Genomic DNA, 23,447 nt, shown 5'->3' on the forward strand with positions numbered 1-23,447 from the left:
CCGATTTTGTGCTCCGTTTCTCCTCCGCTTGCTGGGACCCGGCCCATCCCCAGTGGTCTATCTTCCTGTCAGTTTGGATTCACTTCTCTGCTAGTCCTACCTTTCAGAAAGTGGGTGATTTTCTATTTCTAGAATTGCTGTTCTTCTTCTCTTCGATCTTCCATTGGATTTGTAGGTGTTTGCAATGTTTAGATAAGCTATCTAGCTGATCTCCTGTACCTGAAGTAGTCTAAGCCTGCTACTTCTCCACCATCTTGACTCCTCCCGGGCCACATCATCTTTATCCATTTATCTGTTGAATGGCATCTCAGTACTTTCCACAGTTTGGCAACTGTGGCCATGTGGCCAACTGATATGAACATTGGGATTATGTAGTTGTTTTTTGAAGCTTAGTTTCACAGATGGGAATTAGTATTTATTTATTCATTTCCTTAAGAGTGTTATGTTTAAGTATTAGTGTTTGAGTTAGGTTTAGATTACAGGATTAGGGGATAGGGACTAAGAGTTAGGGCTCAGTACAAGTTCCGGGTATTTTGAAGTTTAGAACATCCCTAGAAAATAAATATCAACCTTTCTTAAGATAAGAATGGTCCTATAAGCCATCTACTGAACTGAGTAAGAAGGGGATTTGGTACTCTACATGTTTTTAAAAATGTTGATTCTAGAGGGGGGCAAGATGGCAGAGGTATAGGGGACCTTATTTAAATTGGTCCCCTGAATTGAGCTGGTGACATACCAGAGCATTCTGAACACCCACAAAATCAATCTGAGATGTAAGAGGATATATCAGGATCTATACCTACAGAATACCTACGGTTGCTGGTTTTGAGATATGAAGTGTGGAGCCATGATTCTGTGGGTAGATAACAGAAGATAAATGGTAGGGGGAGGAAGCTTCCAAGGTCTTGCAACCCTGGAGTGCAAAATTTTCCTGTGCTGCTGGTAGCGCACAGACTTACAGACAAGTAGTAGCAGAAAAAGGACTTTAGGGTAGGCACTTCTCTGAAATATGGAGCTTCAGTGTCTGACATGCAAACTTGGGATGACTGGTTGTTTTAGAAGCACAATGGGTAGAGATGTTCCTGGACTTTGTAGCAAGAGCTAGGAATGCAGGTATGGTGTGCACAACCCACAGAAGACCCGCTAATGAGTTTCCCTCTTCTTGGGAATGACCATCCCAAGATGCTTCATGCTGAGGTGAGGAGTGGGCCTGACCCTCCTCCAGCTACAGGCAAATAGACTCACCTCAGACACAGAAGATGCATTCCATGCAGACCCTCCCACAATGTTACAAGAATAGAATGACTCTGAGTGGAAGGGCCATTCCTGTGACTCCTCTGATGTGTGGAGATCAGTACTGGTTTCACAGGAAATCAAGAGAGCAAACAGCCCAAAAGATATTTATGAGTTATCTAGGGGAAATCCTGGCCAGTTCAATGGGACAAATGCAGGGATATGAGAGGAATTGACAGTATTGTCTCATATAGTACCTGCTATATTATTTTATTTCTGGATCATGATTTGAGCCATATATCCCCATTCCAGCCCCACTTTAGAGCCCTCCCATCATGGTAGACATTTATTATTGAACCTTTCTCCATATGACACTTGGTGAAGATCTGGACAGTGTAACAGGACACCAGTTCCATGGGGCTCAGGATACAGGACAGGTTGAGGGAGAAGTCAGAAGAAGGAGAGAATGAGGTTGGGGGGTGGTTTCTGATGGATATTCAAAGGATAGCACAGGGAGGGTAGGGATCTGGGACCTGCAAGCTGGACCTCAGGATTCTCATAAATTCCCTGTGTGGAAGCCAGGAAACATGTCTCAAACACAGTCACCAAAGACGCTCTCATGGACTCTCCCCACCAGAACAGGACCCAGCAGTAAAGGGATGGGTTTCCTTCTCTGAATTGTCATCCCACCAGTTTCATGGGGAAATCTGAGCGTCCCTCATAGCAGGTGGACTCCTTTTCCATTTAGGAAATGGAGCAGTGCCTACAGAAGGGCAGTTCCTGATCACCTGTGTCCGCCTACATGTACAATGAGCCAGAGGATACACTGGAGCCAGGAGGACTAGAACTGACTTGGGCAGTCATCCTGGGAAAAGCTCATAAACATGTGGGGACAGTGTGTGCCCCGCTGAGGGCAGAGAACAGGCATGCAGCATGCAGAGAGCCTGGGCTGTGCAGGTGTTTCTCAAGGACAATGGGAATTTGCAGCATGTGCTTCTGTGGAGAACGGAAATGGGACATAGAAGAGGTTGATGAAGGGAAGTTCCCCAGAGACTGGAGAGATCTCTGCTCTGTGGAGGCAAAGTTATATTTTTGTGGTTGGTTTCATGGAGAACACGAGGTATTAGAGATGAAAGGAAAAAAAAAATATATCTCTCTGGACAGCTGAGAGTGTGGAGAGGAAATCCCTGATCTCAAAAGGAAGTCCTACCCCACTGCACCTGCTCCTGGGTCTGATCTCTGCTGTGGATGCTGAGCAGTCTCTGCTGCCCTGAGTGCCCCATGCAGCTCAGCACATCCTGTGTCAATAGGGAGGTTTCTGTCCTGGCTTACACTGAGGTCCCCTCACAGTGTCCTTCGCACGGTAATACAAGGCTGTGTCCTCAGTTCTCAAGCTGTTCATCTGCAGATACAGTATGTTCTTGCCGTTGTCTCTGGAGATGGTGAATCGGCCCTTCACAGAGTCTGCATAGCTTGTGCTACTTCCATCATAGCTTATACATGCGACCCACTGCAGTCCCTTCCAAGGAGCCTGGCAGACCCAATGCATGTAGTAGTTGCTGAAGGTGAATCCAGAGGCTGCACAGGAGAGTCTCAGGGATCCCCCCAGGCTTCACCAGGTCTCCCCCAGACTCCACCAGCTGCACCTCATACTGAGCACCTGCAGACGGAAGACATCTTGGTCAGGAAACTATCACATATCCTGTTTTTCTCTCACTCTCATTCACTCACATACTCAATTTCTTTTTTGTCCATAAGTTACCTTTTAAAAGAGCAAGAAGGAAAACCCAGCCAAGCACAAATTCCATGGTGAGTTGTCTGTATTCTGTCCTGATCACTGAATGAACATCTGGGTATCCCGGGCCTGGGGCTCCTCTCCCAGCTGCAGGATCTTGGCTGTGCTGGTTAAATCAGCAGAAGGAAGGCCCTATTTTCATGTCCTCTGGCTATATATTCAGCTTGGAGATCTATTCTGACAGAGAGGCTGTGACCCTAGCCATTATGAATACCTTTAATTTAGTGCCAATGACAAATTTTGAAAAAAAATATATTATATAAGTTTCCAGTGTGTATACTTGTGTTTGTAGGGTATCCATGAACATATATGGGGAAAGACTGACCCAAGGATGTAGGTCAGTGCTCCCCCCACAGGAATTGCTGCCCCCCACCCCGAATCATCTGCAGGACAGAGTGTCAGGTTATGAGGCATATGGAAACCATCCTGTAATGGGGATATATTGATTTTGCTTATTTTATACTTTACCATAAATATAGAGAAAATCAGCAGTGTGTAGGTGTGTTTTAATGTCTTTAACATTCTGATCTCTCTATGTCCCTCCAGAATCACCTTTGCTATTACCTATAATTAAGTTCAATGTGTATACTCAACACAAGATCAACGGCCCACAAACGGAGTGTGTGATATGATAAACACAGGTGTTGCAATTAACATTATTGACAGTGAGCGCACCAATTCTCCCTAAAATTTCCAGCATTTCCCCCTGGAATTTTTCCTTTCCTTTCCCTTGACCACCCTGTACCCACATAACTATTGTTCTTTCTCATGTCACTTTATACTAGCTTTAATTCTGTAGAATTCATAAATGGGACATTGCACTCTCTGTGCTTTCTCTGTAGGGCTTCTTTGCCCCAGAATCAATCCTTGTGGACACAGTCATGTTGCTCTCTCTATCAGGAATTACTGGTTTTAATGACTGACAGCTCTGAAGGCATGAGTTGGAAGCACCAGCTGGAGGAAGATCTGAAAGAGCAGAAAGAAGCCACTTGCTTCAGCCTCATCCAAACACCCTCTTGACCCAGGAGTTCTTTGTTCTAAAAAAGAGAACTCCTGTGTTGTTCAGGAACCGTTTCTGCTGTCTGTGGAGAAGAGAACTAAAGGCAACAAGAAGTGGACCAGAGAAGGTTGAGTTAGAAGCTCAGAAAGACCTGTCCATGGAAGCTGTGAGGCACCATAAGGAAGAACAGCATAAGGGAGCTGTCCTGCTGCACAAGAAACCTGTGCACAAACAAATCCGACACTCAGGCACCAGGCTGTGGATGTCATGTCAAGTGGCCAGCCTCTGACTATGCCCATAACTCCCATATTCTTCACTCAGTTCCACTGCTAACCTCAGCTGTGACCTGCAGTCACCACATGGGAACAGCAGCTGCTCTTTTTCTCAAACTAGGAACCTTCTTTCCTTGTCACCATTGTATGGAGAGAACCCATTTCTGCAGCCACACCTGCCCACATTGCTACAAAGTGTACTGGATATGTGTGGAATCTCCTTTTTTTGAGAATTGTTTTCCTGCATTACTGAAGCTCATTAGGAAGCTCAACACATGCGTGTCTCCTACTGTTCCAAGAACTTACTTACATTGAGCCATCATGGATCTTGACTGTGGGTATTAACTGTGACTAGAATGTAATCTCTGTCAAAACAGTGCAAATGTATTGCCACTCTGTCACCCTCCTGGTTTTCTATTTTAATCAGAATATAAGAACCAGTATGCTTACCTGAAAACATGATCTCTTTTTAGATACTATCTGTATCTTTGTTCAAAGTGCATTTAGAACAAAGGAGTGGAACTCCAATTGGAATGCTTCAGGAGCTGCACAACCAGGAAGAAAACTGTGTTGCCTCACATGGAGCCTCCCAGAAGCCATGTCATGCTTTGGGACAGAGCTGGTGTGAACCCACATTGTTCCTTGAATGTGCTGATGGTAACAGGGAACACCATGCTCTACACATGCATCTGTCCTCCCATAAACTGGAGTGGGAGCTATATAGTTGATTCCCTTCTCTGATTTCTGCCTCCCCATATTTTCAACTCTGTTAAGCCCCTTTATTGGTCACCTTTCCAGGGGGAAATGGTAGTTTCAGAGGAGGAGTGTCCATGAGCATTGGAAAGTACAGGTACTGTTCTTAGAGAAATGTGTGCTATAAGGGTTTCCTGTCCTTGCCTGTTTTGTTAACTTCTTCCCAGGATCAACTTGGGAAGGCAACCATGTGTGCTAGGCTTCACACAATCTCTTCATTTTTTGGTCAATGTGCTTTTTCTCATCTGCTAGACATCGTACTAAGCCTTGGTTCAGCTCAGGTAAAAACTTTCTCATAAATCCTTCCTTGACAACGTGGCCTCGTTACCTAAGATGCTCACTTACTTCTTCATGGCTCCCAATGTTCCCCGTGTGAATCTCCCTCAGAACACGTACGTATACCACCATGGTACTTGTTCACAAGTTAGAAGAAGCAGAGATGCCTACATTTTTCTTAGTCCTCAAAGACAAGAGTTATCTTCGTCACCTCTGCACTGTGTGTCATTGGTGCAGAATTCTTTCAGCCCATGTTGAATAGTGGTTTTCCTGCAGACTCGCCGTTGCTTAAGACCTCTACTCTTTACATGTACCTGCTCTTGTACGTGGGAACAAAACAGCATCCGTTTTCTGTCCAGGCCAGTTCTTGGCACCATGTAGTGTAGTCAACCTATCGGATATTCTTTCCACTAGTTCATGCAGTGAATGTTATGAAGAGGCCATTGTAGTCTCAGTGATGATGACCAAAAAAAAAAAAAAAAAAAAAAAAGAGAGAGAGAGAGAGAGAGAGAGAGAGACATGATTTCTAGACCCCGACCGTTCTGAAAACCCACAAATGAATACAAAATGCAGATCCTTTATTCTTTACCCAGAAATCTAGTGTACTGTTCTATAAATGTTTGTGTAATTCACTAATGAATATTTATTTGGTTCTAACTGCACAAAGTATAGCCTTGCCTGGTCTCTGTGAATACAGCAATGAGCAGAAATAAAAGAACTTGCCTTCATGGGGCTTGCCTTTGAGGAGGGAAGACAAACCACAAACCAGCAACAACCCTCTCTTTCTCCACATGGTAAATGATTCTCTGGCTGCCTCTGATGTGGAGAATAGTTAGGAGTGGGATAGGGATATGGGAGATTGGAATCTGGAAGGTGAGGAGATTCTTGAGGGCGGCCAAGTGAAAACTGATAGGAGCCCAGTCCAGGGTGGCAGCAGTGAAGGGGTGAGAACTGGTTGATTTCTGGGTGTGTCCTGAACTTGTAACTAGTAAGACTTACTGAGTAATTGGCCATGGAGTGAGAGAAAGAGGCAGTTAAGGGAGCACTCAGCTCTCAGCCCCAGAGTTTAGGTCTCCATCCTTCATCCTGTGAGATGGCCAGTTCCATTCTAGTCCTCTTATCTCTTGTGGATTCATGGAGGGTTTTTTCACTGTGTCTCATTATCTCTGGCTTTACTGTTTCTCCTTCTGTCCATGTTTTGTTCCCTTCTGTCTGTACTCTCTAGCATGCTCATCCCCATCCATCACCTTGTATTTACAGTTTTCTGTTGCATCACTGTCATTCATGTATTTCCATCTGGTTTAATTTTTGTAATATATTTTGCCAACTTTTTTTGTTTTTGGTTGATTCAGGTAGGAGAATAAATGCATCCCTTATGTTGAGGGTGCTGGGAATAGTGTCATTGATAAGTATGATAGGAAGGATATTTCTACCCCATTCTCTCCATTCCAAACTACCCCCTCCAGACACAACCATGATGACATTGTCATGTGTGACAGTCCCAAGGGTTTACATTAGAGCAAACAGCTTAGAATTGAGACACAGTCATCCTTTGCCTCTTGCTTTCCATAGTCCTTCTGCTTCTGATTTGCCATCTATGTCTCCCCATCATGTTCTGCCTAGAATTGGGTTCTCTCTCTCAGGACCACCTCAGATTACCTTCATTTATGGTGCAACCTCCCCTTCATCCTGAAGCTCAGAATCTGCATTTTTATCTACCAGAGACTGTCAAGGTCTTGTTCCTTCAGGCTGTATTCTAGATGAAGCTTGTCTTGGAATACTCGGAGGTCATTCTGAAATTGTCCTGAGCAATAAACATGTCCTTAATAGGAATTTAATAACTTTTCCTAAAAAATAATGTTTGTCACTCTATGCTCCATTTTTGCAAAGGTCCTAGCTCATGCACATATGTAGATTGTCAGAATTCCCACAATTCCTGGGAAGGACTCTCTGTTTTTCAATGTTGTTTTGACTTGGCCATGGTTTCCCCCTTGCTCATGGTGTTGTTCTTATTAACAACCTTGCAAGATGACTGTGCACTCTTATTGGTTGGTTCTTTTCTCTTATGTGATGGCTTGTTGCAAACTTGACTGCTGTTTTGTTCTATCCAGGGGTTCTCCACAGTTTGTCCCTGCAACGTGGAGATTTGCTTGATAGACAGGACTTGATTCAGTGTTTAATGGAGAGGAGACCTGGACAACCCACTGGAACACAAGATAAGATGTCATTGAATAAGTGAGACAGGAAAAGTACTGGGGGAAGTGTAGAGATTCCTGTTAGAGGTGTGATTTCAGTTCTTACAGTTCTTTCTTTCTTTTCTAAGTAAAAACTATTGAAGTACAATGTAGTTTTGAAACAATTAATATAATGCAGACATTAAAAAAGAATTACTGGTTTTAATGATTAGCACCTTTCCAAAGAATGAACATAGCAGGATTTTAATTTTTTAAGAAGTTATTTGGGGTTCGAATAGTTTCCAGCATCTGATGTTGCAATAAAGTTGCTTCCCCCCTAGATATGTAGCTGAGGAGCTCAGAAAATGTATTATTTATGTGCTTTTCAGAAGAAACATGAACCTGAAGAAGATGCAGAGGAACAGTTTTACATCAATATGCGAGTTTCTATGCCCTGTTAAAATTCTGCTTTACATAAGTGTTTTTGAAAGATTATTGTCAATTATGGGAATATAAATAAAACATAATTAAAATGAAGTTTCTGTGAGGATGCTATAAGGACATATGCAATATGTTTATGTAATACGTTTAAGGTATATTTTGAAAAGCTTGATGCCCAAAATAACTACTCTAGGGTGTAACCATGGAGCAGAAATCTGGAGTAACATTTATAGCCATGGATTGAAGAATCAGCATATTATTCAAATCCTTTTATTAAGGGATTTTGTGAGTCTAATTTTATGTGGAAATAATATCAGCCTTGTGGGCACAATCTTATTTCCAATGTGGGATCTGTGTCTCTGTGGCAATGAGACGATTTTGGTCAGGGAAACAGAAGGCCTTTTGGGACATTCATGATTCTCCTGAAGATATTTTCAGAAGAATCTCTCCCTTCTCCCAGTCCCTGTTTGGGTCTGCCTGTCACCTTTTGGAATGCTGCCACTATGTCCACCCATGATGGGGGTTACCTGGCATTTGGAAGTGCCATAAAATTGATTTTACATCAAGATACTGGAGGCAACCTGGATGTCATTTCTTTCAGATAATCTGCAGTCTCTCACCTTTTTGGTGTCACTAGGTGCTATCAAAGCCTGGTAGTTAAATGTTCTGTTGTAACATGGTGTGAATTTGAGACAAATTGGTTACAACCTCGATTCAGTACTTGGAAGGAAACTCAGAAAGAGAGTCAGAATATTTCCTTCTCGTGTGTCATCTTCAGCAGCAACTTTCTGGGGAACCTGAAAGGTGGAACATTGTGAGAAAACAGTCTTCAGGAGCCCACAGAACACAGGTAGATGACTTAATCCCATGTCCACCCTCCATGGCACATGCATATGTTTTATTTCTTGTATGTGCCCTTTCCTACATTGTGAAGACATTCCTGAAGCAAAGCCTCCATTCCTTCCTGCAGATGAAAGTCTTATTGATTTGTGTTTCCATCCAGGGTTATACCAGCTTTTATATCCAATAGCTGAGGTTCACACCTGACAGCTGTCTTGGTGGGACAATGGTGCACGGTGTGGTTCAGAGTCAGATACCACAAGATCGTCATACCTACAGTCTCCTGGAAAGCTTGAGAAAACAGCATCCTTAAAGTAAATTTACACAATCTCTCAGAGATTCAGGGACTCTGTTCTCCAAATATACTCCCACTGGCACTGATGGGTAGTGGTCAATGGACTCAAGAGCACATGCCTAATCTCCCTGTGACATGGTACCTGATGAGGCCATGCATTTAGGAATATTTCCTCCAATTCTAGTCTCTACCATATTGCATTCTGCTGTGGTGACATTTAAAAATTATTCATGTATCATACCCCTCAGTGGACAGGCAGACAAAATCAGTCTGCCTGTCCACTGTGAGTTTTTGATGATTCTTTGACTTTCTTTTTCCAAATATTTTTTCTCAGTGTTCCAAGGCCTTTGCCTTCCACTTAGTAAATTCAGTATAATGGGAGAGCAGTAAATAAGTAAGTAAGTAAATAAATAAATAAATAAATAATAAATGCTGCCCTTCAACCTCTTACAAGAATTTACAAGGACTGTTGACAATAGACACAGCAGGGAAATTCAATTCCAATTCAACTCCAGGTTGCAGCTCTGATATACCTGTGTTTTCATTTTCTCAGATCAGACTCTTTGACCTTGCTGCATGAGTTCAGGACATCTGTTCTTCTCCACATCCCCCAGTTTCCATCCCTGAATGCATCATGTGCATCAGGAAGACTGCAAACTTGCCATGACATCCAAAATGCACCTGTGTTCACTGCACGGAGACATGGAATGGTGCTTGTAATATTCCTGTAATTTTTGTCCTTGGGGAGCCCCCTCACTACTTTCTCATAGCCCAGGGCTCACTGCCAGGAGGTGCACTCCTCTCTGAGTCTCCTAGTGAGGGAGGTTATGTAGGTGGATGAAATATGTCAACCATTAATGCAAAATAATATAATAATTGCATAATATTTAATCAATTTGGTCATTCAAAGAGCAAGTGAACCATAAGACAACTGGATCAGAGCAAAGAGAGAAATAAATTAGGATATTCTGAAATAAAACACTGGATTTCAACTTTGAGCTTCAGCATATACAGAGGAAGGAATTGCTACAAGAAAATGTGGGATGGAGTAGTTACGATGGTGGAGAAGGGGTTGCTATGCTTGGATTTCTGGAACACAGCTATGTAGTCATCAAGTCATTCTGAGCAGCCAAGAAGACAATCAGAGGTCTGAGAGAACAAAACCCACTAGTCTTCAAATAAAACACCGACCTCCTTTTGTTATGTAACAGGTGCAGAGAGTTGTCTTGGGACAGATAAAGCTGTGGGGGTGACATCAGGGATGGAGCCTGCTTCTGGAAGCTACCCAAATGAATTGTAGCAGCAGAGCACAAAATATGAACTTTTAGAAGTGTGCTACTGTGGGGATGTGGCTGGCATAAAGGTGCTGATGTGGCAAAGTGGGGCAGAATTCCAGGGTCTGAGGTCTGCTGAGGTACAAGAAGGATATGTGGCACCATTGTGATGCACAGATGCTAGGCAAAGAACCAGGAACCCGGTTGAACAGTGAGTCTAAGTGCGGGCTTTCTGCTCTGACGTGCCATAAATGGTGAACCACAATCTGGTCATGGGATGTCTTTCCTGAGACCTGTAGGAAAATGGAAAAAGATATAATACTCTCCCCTGGAGGAATAGCATGGGTCCACACCATAGGAGTCCCTAGAAGTTTTGAAACTCTATCATGTGCCTGAGATACAGCAGCTCGGTTACAGGTAGGGTGAACATGGGTTTCAGATGGAAACATTGGAGAGAAAGGGGTTGATTGCTGTTCTGTGAGGGCTCACTGAAGAGTGGGGTGTATGTGAAATTTCAACCTCTCTCTGCTTGACTTATTTTACTCAGCATAATCTCTTCCAGTCCCGTCCATGTTGCTACAAAAGTTGGGTATTCGTCCTTTCTGATGGAGGCATAATACTCCATAGTGTATATGGGCCACATCTTCTTATCCATTCATCCATAGAAGGTTTCACTTATTTGTGGAGCATAACAAAAAGCATTGAGGACATGGGGAGTTACTGAGAAGGGGTTGGGGGTAAATTGGAAGGGAAGGTGAATCATGAGAGAATATGGACTCTGAAAAACAATCTGAGGGGTTTGAACTGGCGGGGGGGGGGTAGGAGGTCGGGGTACCAGGTGGTGGGTATTATAGAGGGCACGGATTGCATGGAGCACTGGGTGTGGTGAAAAAATAATGAATACTGTTATGCTGAAAATAAATAAATTTAAAAAAAAAGAAAAAGAAATTTCAACCTCTGCCTAGAGAGAAGATGGCATATTCAACCTACCCATCAGTGCCATCAGGAAGCAAAACAGTGGCACCTAGTGGAGGCCAGACACAACTACAGGAAGCCCTGTCCTCTGCTCCCAAGATGTGCCTTTCCATGAGGGCAAAACCCCTGAGAATAATCATAGCAGGCACCTCCCCCAGAAGATCCTCAGAACAATTCCATCTCAGCAAGTTTAATGATCATAGAATGTGGCACACTTTCAGTTCCCAGGGAAGTAGGCTTAGCTTTCATCCTTTTTATTCTTGAGTTTTTTTATTTTTATTTTTGATTTCTTTTCTTTTTTTCATTTATTTATTTTCAGCATAACAGTATTATTTTTTCACCACACCCAGTGCTCCATGCAATCCGTACCCTCTATAATATCCTCCACCTGGTACCCAGACCTTCCACCCAGCCCCGCCACTTCAAACCCCTCAGATTGTTTTTCAGAGTCCATAGTCTCTCATGATTCACCTCCCCTTCCAATTTACTCCAACCCCCTTCTCTCTAACTCCCCATGTCCTCCATGCTTTTTGATTTATTTTCTGATTTATCTTTCTTTATGTTTTCTATTACTTCCTCCTTATTTTTTAGGTTTAATTTTTATAAATATGCATTCTTATTTTTTTCTATTTTTAATTTTTTCATTGATATATATTTTTGTGTGATCTATATTCTATTTAAGAAGCATTCATTATGACAAATCCTCAATTTATTTGTCTTAATTTATTCTCCTCATCTTATTTTATTCTCCAGAAAAAAAAAAAAAATGAACGGATGAACAGACACTTCTACACTGAAGACATACAAATGGCTAACACACATATGAAAAAATGTTCATCACCCTTAGCCATCAGAGAGATTCATATAAAAACCATATTGAGATACCACTTTACACCAGTTAGATTGGCTAATATTAACAAGACAGTAAACAACTTGTTTTGGAGAGGGTGTGTAGAAAGGGGAACCTTCTTACACTGTTGGTGGGAATGCAAGTTGGTGCAGCCACTTTGGAAAACATTGTGGAGGTTCCTTAAGAAATTAAATACAGAGCTTCCCTATGACCCTGAACTTGCACTACTGGGTATTTACGCCAAAGATACAGATGTCGTGAAAAGAAGGACCATCTTTACCCCAATGTTCATAGCAGCAATGGCCACATTTGCGAAATTGTGGAAAGAGTCAAGATGCCCATTAACAGATGAGTGGATAAAGATTTGCTCCATATATACAATGGAGTATTATGCCTCCATCATAAAGGATAAATATCCGACTTATGCATCAACATGGACACGTCAAGAGGAGATTATGCTGAGGGAAATAAGTCAAACAGAGAGAGTCATTGTTTGGTTTCACTTACTTGTGAAGTATAAAGAATAACATGGAGGATTTTTAGAGAAGGAGAGGAGAACAGAATTGGGCAAAATTGAGGGTGAGATGAATCCTGAGAAACTGGACTCTGAGAAAGAAACTGAGGGTTTTGGAGTAGGGGGTAGTGAGGGTTAGGTGAGCCTGGTGGGGGACATTCTGGAGGGCACATATTGCATGGAGCCCTGGGTGTTGTGCATAAACAATGATAATTGGAGCACCGAAAAAATAAAATAAAATTTGAAAAAAGAAGATATTGAAAAGAAATGAGAGAATGGAAAAATTCACCATAAAAGAATGAGTCAGATGTAGATTTCATTCCCAGATTTTTAATCAATAAAAACATAAATATGAAGTCTGTACTAGAATTTAAAGTGGTGATCTTAAGTATACTAGCTGGCCTTGAAAAAAGGTTAGAAGACAATAAGAATCGCTTACTGCAGTGATACATGAACTAAAATTGAATCAGGTACAAATTAAAAACAAACAGAATGGTTAAAATTAACAAAACAGGAAACAACATGTGTTGGAGAGGATGTGGAGAAAGGGGAACCCTCTTCCACTGTTGGTGGGAATGCAAGTTGGTGCAGCCTCTTTGGAGAACAGTGTGGAGATTCCTCAAGAAATTAAAAATAGAACTTCCCTATGACCCTGCAATTGCACTCCTGGGTATTTAACCCAAAGATGGAGATGTCGTGAAAAGAAGGGCCATCTGTACCCAAATGTTTATAGCAGCAATGGCCATGGTCGCCAAACTATGGAAAGAATCAAGATGCCCTTCAACTGAAGAATGGATAAGGATGATGTGGTCCATATACACTATGGAGTGTTATGCCTCCATCAGAAAGGATGAATACCCAACTTTTGTAGCAACATGGATGGGACTGGGAGAGATTATGCTGAGTGAAATAAATCAAGCAGAGAGAGTCAATTATCATATAGTTTCATTTACTTGTGGAGCATAACAAATATGGAGGACAAGGGGTGTTAGAGAGGAGAAGGGAGTTGGGGTAAATTGGAAGGGGAGGTGAATCACGAGAGACTATGGACTCTGAAAAACAATCTGAGGGGTTTGAAGTGACAGGGGGTGGGACATCAGGGTACCAGGTGGTGGGTATTATAGAGGGCATGGATTACATGGAGCACTGGGTGTGGTGAAAAAATAATGAATACTGTTTTTCCTGAAAATAAATAAATTAATTAAAAAAATAAAACAAGCTCTAAAACCAAGATACAATCCCAAGTGGGGGCCATAAAACATAAGGATGGATGGAGAGGAGCCAATTTGTGGTATACAAGACAAAATTATAGAAAATAATGACTGAAAAGATGATGGAATCCAAAATAATGGACCACAAAGGTAGACTTAGGGAACTCGGGGACTTTTTAAAACATAATAATTTTGGATCATAAGCATCTCTGGAGATGGACAGAGAGAAAAGGAGGGATTAGGTTTATTCTGTAAGATAGTAGCTGAAAAGTTCTGTAATATGCAGAAGGACACAGACATCAAAATCCAGGAATTTCAGGGAACTCTTGCTAGATTCAACAAATGCTGGTGATCTCTAAAGCATATCATAGTCAAACTCATAAAATACAACACAGAGAAGGAAAGAGTCCTGAAAGGAACTAGGGAACAAAAAAGCTTAACCTTTAAGGCTTTCAGTACAGCACAACTCTGTTATGTGATGATCTGAATCAAATCCCACAGAGTCATCTTCTGGAAAGTTTGAAAAATCGTCACCCTTAAATACAAGTTCCAGAAATTCTAGGAAACCCTGACTCCCTTGTACCAAGGTTCTCCTTGTGCGTGTCCACTGCATTATTTCACAGAGCCCTAGGATAGTCAACTCGTTAGTCCTGTCTGTGGGAGGGAACATGTGACAAGCCCACTCTGAATCTCACTGAAAGAACTTATCAGGTACTTTTCACAACAAAAGCAGCAGAGAAACTTCAGAGCATCCGTGCTTGGGTTCATGTGTCACTAATGTCTTCATCTGTTCCAGCTGCTGTAACAAGGTACAAAGACTGAGTGACTTAAAACAACACACACTTATTTCCCACATTCTCTTCTGTAGTCTTGGAAGTTGAGTGTCAAGGTGTAGACAGATTTGGTGACTGGAGATCCTACATATCTTAGAGTGTCCTTTCCCTGTCACCTCACATGGGACCAGGAGGCAAAGGTCTTTCCCAGTCCTGGTGTGTAAAGGCTCTAATACCATCATGAGATTGCTGTCTCCTGACCTAAGTGCTTCCCTGAGACCCCTCTTCCTCATCATCATCCCGTCACATTGTCATTAGGATTACCTGTGATGGTAGAGGTCACACACATTGAGCTGACAGCAACAACTAAAGGATCAGTTAGTTATTCCCTGAAGGTGGAAGGCCCCTCCAATCCAGCATCTCAACCTGAGGATTCTCATGGATATAGTAGAAGCTTCTGGACTCTGTGTGCACACAGGGAACACAAGACTTTCAGAACCACCTGGTGACCTTGGGGAGTGGACACCTCCCCCTGCAGACACTGGGTAGAGAACAGTCTACTTCTATCATTATTTTTTACTGTGGTGCTTCTATGGATTATTCTAATTTTCCAAGGATTCGTACTATTTTATACTTAGAATGGTTAGTTTCCTCTTTCCTTCTTTCAGTTTCACACATGTTTAGTGAAATTAGTGCCTTCTAGGTCCTTGACCTTCATTCCTCTCTCTTTTCTTTCTGCCTCACAGATGAAAAATCTAACAAGAAATCACCTGTTCTCCCTCTTTTCATGCAGATGGGAGTCTGACTCCACAAAAGCCCCTCTCATGAACAGGACCCCATCCCCACCACTGACCCACAGTACAAAAGTCCTTCACTGTCCTTCACTGACTCCTTCTATGGATTTATGTCTTGCTGAGAGACAACCCTTATCTTGAAAGACATGACTGTGAAGGTGATGATGGTTTTATACTCTTGTGTGAGTGTGTGTGTGTGTGTGTGTGTGTGTACACATGTGTGTGTGTGTGATCTTTGACTCCACATCCACACCATGTCCTGGTGGGAGTCCATCAGTTTCCCACGGTGCTATTAACATTGCTGTGAACATGGTTCAAGACAGTGAACCCCATCTGAGACATTTCATCTCTTGCTTTGGTTTGTTGATTCCCTTGTAGCCTCCTGTCCGGCATGCATGTTATTCCACTTTTGGCAACCTTGCACTTTGAGCTAGATGTTCCTATGATGCACAGTGTGTTCTGCTGGGTGATGTGCATGGAGACATTCATAATTCATTCCAGTTTAGGGCCAGGAACAAACAAGTGCAAGTGACACTGACTTCTGCACTTGTTACTATAGTAGTTCTTCAACTTTTCTTTTTTTTTTTTTTTATGTCTGAGAATGAATAGGTAAGCACATAACCATGTGTCCAGAGAGGTTCCCTGAGGGAAACAACTACAAAGAGAGAGGAAGCACGAGATTCTGAGAGGAAACCTGCTCATAACCAATATCTGTATCTGCTCCTAGGGCTAAAGATAGAATTGATGAGTAGCATGCACCCCCTGGTGGTCCATATCCCTTCCTACTGTGAGGTTTGTGTCTGGGATCACACTGATGTCCCCTCACTGTATCTCTTGCACAGTAATACACGGTTGTGTCCTCGGCTCTCAGACTGTTCATCTGCAAATAGAGCGTGCTCTTGCCATTGTCTCTGTATAGTGTGTGTAACTACCACCACTGCCAATATATGCAACCCACTGCAGCCCCTTCCCTGGAGGCTGTTGGACCCAGTACATGTCATTATTACTGAAGGTGAATCCAGAGGCTGCACAAGAGAGGCTCAGGGAACCCCCAGACTTCACCAGGCCTCCCCCGGACTCCACCAGCTGCACCTCACACTGGACACCTGCAGACACAAGACATCCTCATCAGGACACTATCACACAGCTAGTATTTCTCTCATTCATATCCACTATCACACTCAAGGTCTCTTATTTTCTGTAAATTACCTTTTAAAAGAGTAATAAGGATAATCCAGCCAATCACAAACTCCATGGTGAGTTTTCTTTATTCTCTCCTGATTAGAATATCTAATGGAAACATCTGGAAATATGGTGGCTGGGGCTCCTCTCCCAGCTGCAGGGGTTGGTTTAGGCTGCTTTAATCAGCAGAGTGCAGGCTCTATTTTCATGTCCTCTGAGTATATATTCAGCTTGGAGTATGTGAACAGGAAGAACAGTTCCCAGAGCAAGTATGATTGCATTTTAGATTTTCCCTAAAAATAGAGAGAATTAGTGTTTGTGCAGTTCTATTTTTAAGTCTCTAACATTTCACTATCTCTACATTCCTCCCAAATCATCTCTGGGATTATCTGTAATAGCTGTGATGTGTGTACTTGACACAGGATGAAATGCACGTGTGTGGACTGTGTGATATGGTAAACCCTGCTGTCAGAATCAGCAATATCCAGAATATCCAAATCAATTCTCCCTAAACCTTCCTGTACTTCCCTTGGAATTCCTCCTTCCCCTTTCCTTCTTCACCCTGTCCCCACCTAGCAATTGATCTTCCTTATGGTCCTTTAGACTAGCATTCATTTTCTACAGTATGTAATTGTGTAATTGTGTTATATATAGTTTCATTTTAGGGTTTCTGTTGCTGAACCAAATACTTGACATTACCACCATGGTTCTGTGTGTACGATGAACTGTAGCTGTCCCCCAGAAAAACATACTGCTTAAAATATGACCCATGAGAAATTTTACTAGCCATTAAGCATGCTTAGATGCAGCTTTAAGGAAAACATGTACTGGAGCGGGTCATACGTTGCCTGCTACATTTTTCCGTTATGTCCCCTACCCCAGAGAGTAATTGCAGTTAGTCAAACAATCCTTTTATTTGGGCTTGGTCACTAAAGGTCATGTATTATGTGACCAGACACATTTCTCCTTTCTTCTGACTTATCTACAAGACTTATGGTCAATGTGTAACCTATTCCATCTTCTTTGTTGGTTGTTACCTACTTTCTAATATATACGAGACTGAGGAGTTGTTCAGGGTGACAGTCATTTCTACTGTTGCTCCCTGGTACCATTCTCTTGCAGCTGACTTGCTTGTGGCTCATTCTTCTCCTATGCACCATCAGGAAGCTGCAAAAAACTATTCTTTTAATGATGGGCAACATTTCAAAGATAACATAGAGCACAATGTGTCCATTTTTAAGCTGGTGATTGGGCTTGGGATCGTTCCCAGGTTTTTGTATTATGATACGTCATGCCTCAGATTGGAGCTGCAAGAGCTAAGAAAATAGGACAAGCTGTAGATCAACAAATTTTAATAAGTCTATCCAATAATTGTGGTCATGAGACAAATAATGAAATTAAAATCTGGGGAGAGACAAGTGCTTAGGGGGGATCGTGAACCACCATCTTAGCGTATTGTGGACACAGACTACTGATGGCAAATAAACTGTCACAAGATTTAACTAGACTATGTAATGGGTTTCTTGACATTGAGTGTGCTATAGTGATATATTTTGAAGTTCTCAAGGACCACATCAATAATTCATGCTTTTTTGTGTGAGATGGGGACAAATCCAAAAACACCTCCCAGTGGTTGTGGAAGAATTGGAGGAAGATGACTCAGAGCAGGAATGCATGGAGACCCATGACCCCTGTGTCCACCACAGAAATAAAGACTTTATCTGTAGAGGAAAACCCTCAGAAGTGGCATCTTGGGGTCACAGGTGGAACCTTGTAGGGTCCTGGAGAGGAACTGATGTCACCACTGGTTCTCAGTTGAGGACCAAACATGATTTTTACCTGGAATGAAAGCCCTAGTCTTCAGGAGAGGGTTGGAAAACAAAGCTGAGGACACCCAGGGACAAGTGGAGTTGCGGGAGGGAACCAAGGGGAAGAACAGAAATGACTGTGTACCCGGAGACAGGCAAGAATACATGGACTTGGATCTCTAGCAGAGGAGCAGGGCATGTTCAAGCCTTTCCCAGACCTGGATTCCTAGTGAACGCCGGAAGCTAAGGTGGGGTCATCAAGTCAGAGCATCCTTGTGGTCCCACCCCTTCCCCCACATTAACGATTGTCACCTGGAAAGAGCAGAAGTAGATTCTATATGGGAGAGCTCAAAGGGATCACAGTGCCAGTCAGGGAACAGAAATGGGATTTCTAGAGGGATCTGGACTCTCGCTTGGCCACAGCACAGACACATTTCACTGCTACTACCCAGACAACTCCAGCTTGGCAATGGAGCCAGGAAGAGAGTCACACCCAATACAGCAAAGGCCTTTCAAAGAGAGGACATGATCATCTACAGGTGGAAACAAAACCATAAAACATAATAACAATCTAATACCAAGTGCCCTATGCAACTTCAGCATTTATGAAACCCCAGCACAAACTGGGAGCTCCACACTGCTGGGGAGCCTCTTTGTACTACTCCTTCCTCTATCCTTTCATGGTTCAAGTCCTGCATGTACAAGTTTGGGGAGAGCAGCTACATGTACAAATCCTGTTGAAATTTGTCAATGCTGGTTATTACACTGCATCTGGTAAGTCAGAGCTGCTCCACTGCTCCACTGACTCACGTATTATGAATGGACTTCAACCCTCTGAAGCAGCTTCGCCACCAGGTGCGTTCGTGTGTAGAGTAGCTAGTAGGATGGCAGGGCTGTTACATTTGTCATTGCTGCAATCAGTGTCACCTCCCTGTAGTTTTCTGGGTGAACCCTTGTCTCTGAGTGACACATTTACACATTAACACCTTCTCTGGTTCTGCAATGACACTTAACACCTCTGTAACAGAGGTGGGTCAAACCCTTTAACCTGTGTACTCATCACTGCTCTGAGTGATTTAAAAATCTCTCGTTAAAGCCCTTATCACTGTGTCTTCATGAACAGAGCCATGGTTACAGCATCTTGTCTCCTGGCTCCCTGTAGATTGTTAGTGTATATTTAATAATAAATAAAGTACCACATGATGAGTGGATTGGAGACCGTGAAATGTTGGAATTTCCAATTATGATGACACATCTAGACCCTGTGCTAGGTCCTGGAAGACTGGGCTTACCTGCTGTCGGACTGCAGAGGGGAGGAGACCATCTTGACCTCCAGGTCCACAGGGGAGTCTCATACTCACTAGGTGTTCTCTGGAACTTAATCTGCACAGACAGAGGTGAGTGTCCACTCTGACTCCAGGGTGTGTGTGAACTTGCATGGAGAGCAGCTGACATCACGGCTCACAGAGAAGGAAATTTAACAGTTATTCTTATGTTTATGTCGGTGTGGATGGTTTTCTAGGGGTGCTCATCCCCAGGAACCAAACAACATGCATGTGTGGCTAATGGGAGTCTGTGATTTTTGTGCACATTGCCACAATGTCTGGTTTGAGCCTAGGACATATTCCATGGTTAGTGCAGTAACCCATTAAAAAAAGGATTCCACACTAATAAAATGAGTAAATTTCAACAGGTATTTTGATGGTTTCCAGTAACAAACATGGCCAGTGGAATCTACTCTTTCAATCTGATGGAGAATCACAGTACAACACCACTCTGTAAGGAGATGCTCAGACTCAAATCCCATAGACTTATCATGTCCACATCTTCTGGAAAGTTTGGAAAAATCGCATCCTTCAATGAAGTTTCACACTTTCTCCAAAACTGTGATTCCCCTATGTAAAAGTTCTTCTTCAGTGTGCACTGTGTCTTTTTCACAGAGTCCTAGGATAGTCAATTGGTTAGTTCTACATTCAGGAGGAATATGTGAGAAGTCTACCCTTGTCCCTATTGGAGGACCTTATCATGTACTTTTCAGAACAAACACAGCAGAGAGACTCTAGAGCATCCATGCTTAGGTTTATGTGTCATTTATGTCTTTATTCAAGCTGCTATAACAATGTACACGAACTGGTTGGTTTTAAACAACAGACACTGATTTTATACAGTTCTGGATTCTGGCAAGTCCCAGGTCAGGGACAGACAGATTTGGTGTTTGGAGAGCACCCACATCCTAAGCTGTCCTTTCACAGTCACCTCACATGGGTTCAGAGTGCAGGGAGGATTCCCAGTACTGGTGTATAAGGACATCGATCTCATAATGAGTCTGCACCCTCCTGATCTAAGGTCTCACCTAGTTTCCCCATCATATTGACATCTAGGTTTCTACCTAGAGATAGTAAGGTCACACACAATGAGCTGATGTCAGCAATTGAAGGATCAATTAGCTATTTCCTGCAGGTGAAAGGTCCCTTCCATCCTGTAGGTCTACTTAAAGATTCTCATGGATCCAGCAGAAGCTGGTGTTTACATGCACATAGTGAACACATAATCTTCAGAACCATATGGTGACCTTATGGAGTGGACAGCTTCCACCTGGGACACTGGATAAGACCCCTGTCCACTTCTACTTTGATTGTATAACTTGGGCTGCTTCCCTATGAAATTCTTCTTATTTTCCAAGGATTTGGCCCATTGTCTACTTAGAACAGCAATCTCTCTAGTTTATTCTCCTAGTTTTCATCCTCGTTTAGTGGAGTCAGTCATCACGAAGTATCCTTGGATTATTGCCTGCAAGTTCCTTGATCTTCATTCCTCACTCTTCTCCTCCCACCTCACATATGGGAAAACCAACAAAAACCCCTGAGTTCTCCCTCCTTTGATGAAGGTGGGAGATTGGCTCTACAGAAGGGCCTCCAATGAGCATGACCCCATCCCTGCCACTGACCCACATCACACACAGTGAAACAGTGTCCTTCCCTGACTCATGAAGAATTTATGGCTTGATAATAGGCCTTCCTTGTTTTCAGAAGACATAGTGGAGAAGGTGGTGAAGGTTTTATGTTCTCGTGCCTGTGTCGTCTGTGTGTGTCTCTTTGTGGTCTTTAGACTCCACATCCACACCATGTCCTGGTGGGTTTCTCTCTGCTTTGCCAGTGTTTCAATAATATTGATGCTGTGAGAATGATTCTAGGCAATGACACACAGGGATATTACTTCCCTTCTTTGGATTGTTTATGCCTCCGTAGCCTCATATCCTGCATGTACTTTAGGCTGTTACTAGCAAGCTTGAATGTTTAGCTGGGTGCTCCCTTGATGCATAGTGATTGTACCTGGGAATTCTGAAAATAGTCAGATGATGTGCATGGAGATGCTTGAAAATCATTGATATTTAGGGGGACAGGAACAAGCAAGTGCAAGTGACACAGAATTTTGTTCTTGTTAATACAATTGTTCTCCAACTTTTATATATTTATTTATTTTTTAAGTCAGAGAGGGAAGGGGTTAGCATGGAATCACATGTCCAGGGATGTTCCCTGGGGGAAACATTGTAAATAGAGAGGAAACACCGGACCCTGACAGGAAACCTGCCCATAACCTCCATCTGCAGCTGCTTCTGGTGCTTAAAACAGAAAGGTGAGTAGTGTGCACCCCCTGGTGTGATCGGATCCCGTCCTACCATGAGGTTTGTGTCTGGGCTCACATTGGAGTCCCTTCACAGTGCCTTTTGCACAGAAATACATGGCTGTGTCCTCGGTTCTCAGGCTGTTCATCTGCAGATACAGCGTGTTCTTTGCATTGTCTCTGGAGATGGTGAATCGGCCCTTCACAGAGTCTGTGTAGCTTGTGCTACCTCCACCAGCATCAATATTTGAGACCAACTCTATCCGCTTTCCCGGTGCCTGGCGGACCCAGCTCATTCCATAGCCACTGAAGGTGAAACCAGAGGCTTCACAGGAGAGTCTCAGAGAACCCCCAGGCTTCACCAAGTCTCCCCCAGACTCCACCAACTGCATCTCACACTGGGCACCTGCGGACACAAGACATCCTAGTTAGAAAATTGTCAAATACCACAGTTATCTCCATCCTATCCATTCTCATACTCAATGTCTCTTGTTCTCCACGAATTACCTTTTAAAACTGAAACAAGGAAAAGCCAGCTGAGCACAAACTCCATAGTGAGTTTTCTGTGTTCTGTCCTTAACAGTGAATGGAAAACCTGAGAATACCAGGGCTGGGGCTCCTCTCCCAGCTGCAAGATCTGGCCAGGGCTGTTTTAATTATCAGAGGGTGGGTCTTATTTGCATGACGTCTCACTATAAAGGAAATTTGGCAAGAAACATCCTCAAGACGTCAGACACTCCAAGTAGGTGTGAGGATCCTGGCAGAATTTTATAGACATGATATCTTTCACAACATTGTCTTTCTCATTATGCAATTTTGATATTGTCATTACATAGCAACCATTATATTTTTTATTTCCACTTACATCCTCCAATCGTGTGAGAAAGGTGCCAATTAATCACCATTTATACAGGTGGATCATTACACACTGGATAACAGGTGGGCTTTGAATGTCCAAGAGCACACAACAGGTGAGAGTGAGCCTGTGTCTGGGCCTGTGCTCTCCACCATGGGACGTGCCAGTTCCCCTGCACCACCTCCAGGTCAAGGGTGGCCATATGTAGTGAAGTTTGCAGTCTTCCTCAGATTCATGATTCCCAAATAGATGGGTCAATACCACTTTTTTCTGTCTCAGAAACATGGAGACACTGAGAATCCTATCTGGAGAATCAAAGAGATGATGGAAACACTGCATTTTTCAACAACCAAAAAGATAATTTACAATTGATCTTTTTATACTCATCCATGGAAGTCTCAATAAAAATAAATTGGTAGAGTAATTAGTAAGCAATAAAACTCAGAATCACTGAGAAAACAATGGATGCTGTTATTTAGGGAAATTCATCTATAAAGTGGAGATGAT

At 42.8% G+C, this 23,447-nt stretch overlaps 1 pseudogene and 1 gene segment (V, D, J or C); both read right to left on the reverse strand.

Moving 5' to 3' along the window:
* Positions 1–2,720: 2,720 nt before the first annotated feature.
* Positions 2,721–16,725, reverse strand: LOC131837290 (Ig heavy chain V region 5A-like; annotated as a pseudogene).
* Positions 16,726–18,904: 2,179 nt separating this feature from the next.
* LOC131837291 (immunoglobulin heavy variable 3-23-like) lies at positions 18,905–22,704 on the reverse strand. The segment is given in 3 exon segments: positions 18,905–18,993; positions 22,164–22,490; positions 22,592–22,704. Coding segments are annotated over 3 exon segments (462 nt in total).
* Positions 22,705–23,447: the final 743 nt, after the last annotated feature.

Source organism: Mustela lutreola, chromosome 7, assembly GCF_030435805.1.
Source record: "Mustela lutreola isolate mMusLut2 chromosome 7, mMusLut2.pri, whole genome shotgun sequence".
Lineage (NCBI taxonomy): Eukaryota > Metazoa > Chordata > Mammalia > Carnivora > Mustelidae > Mustela > Mustela lutreola.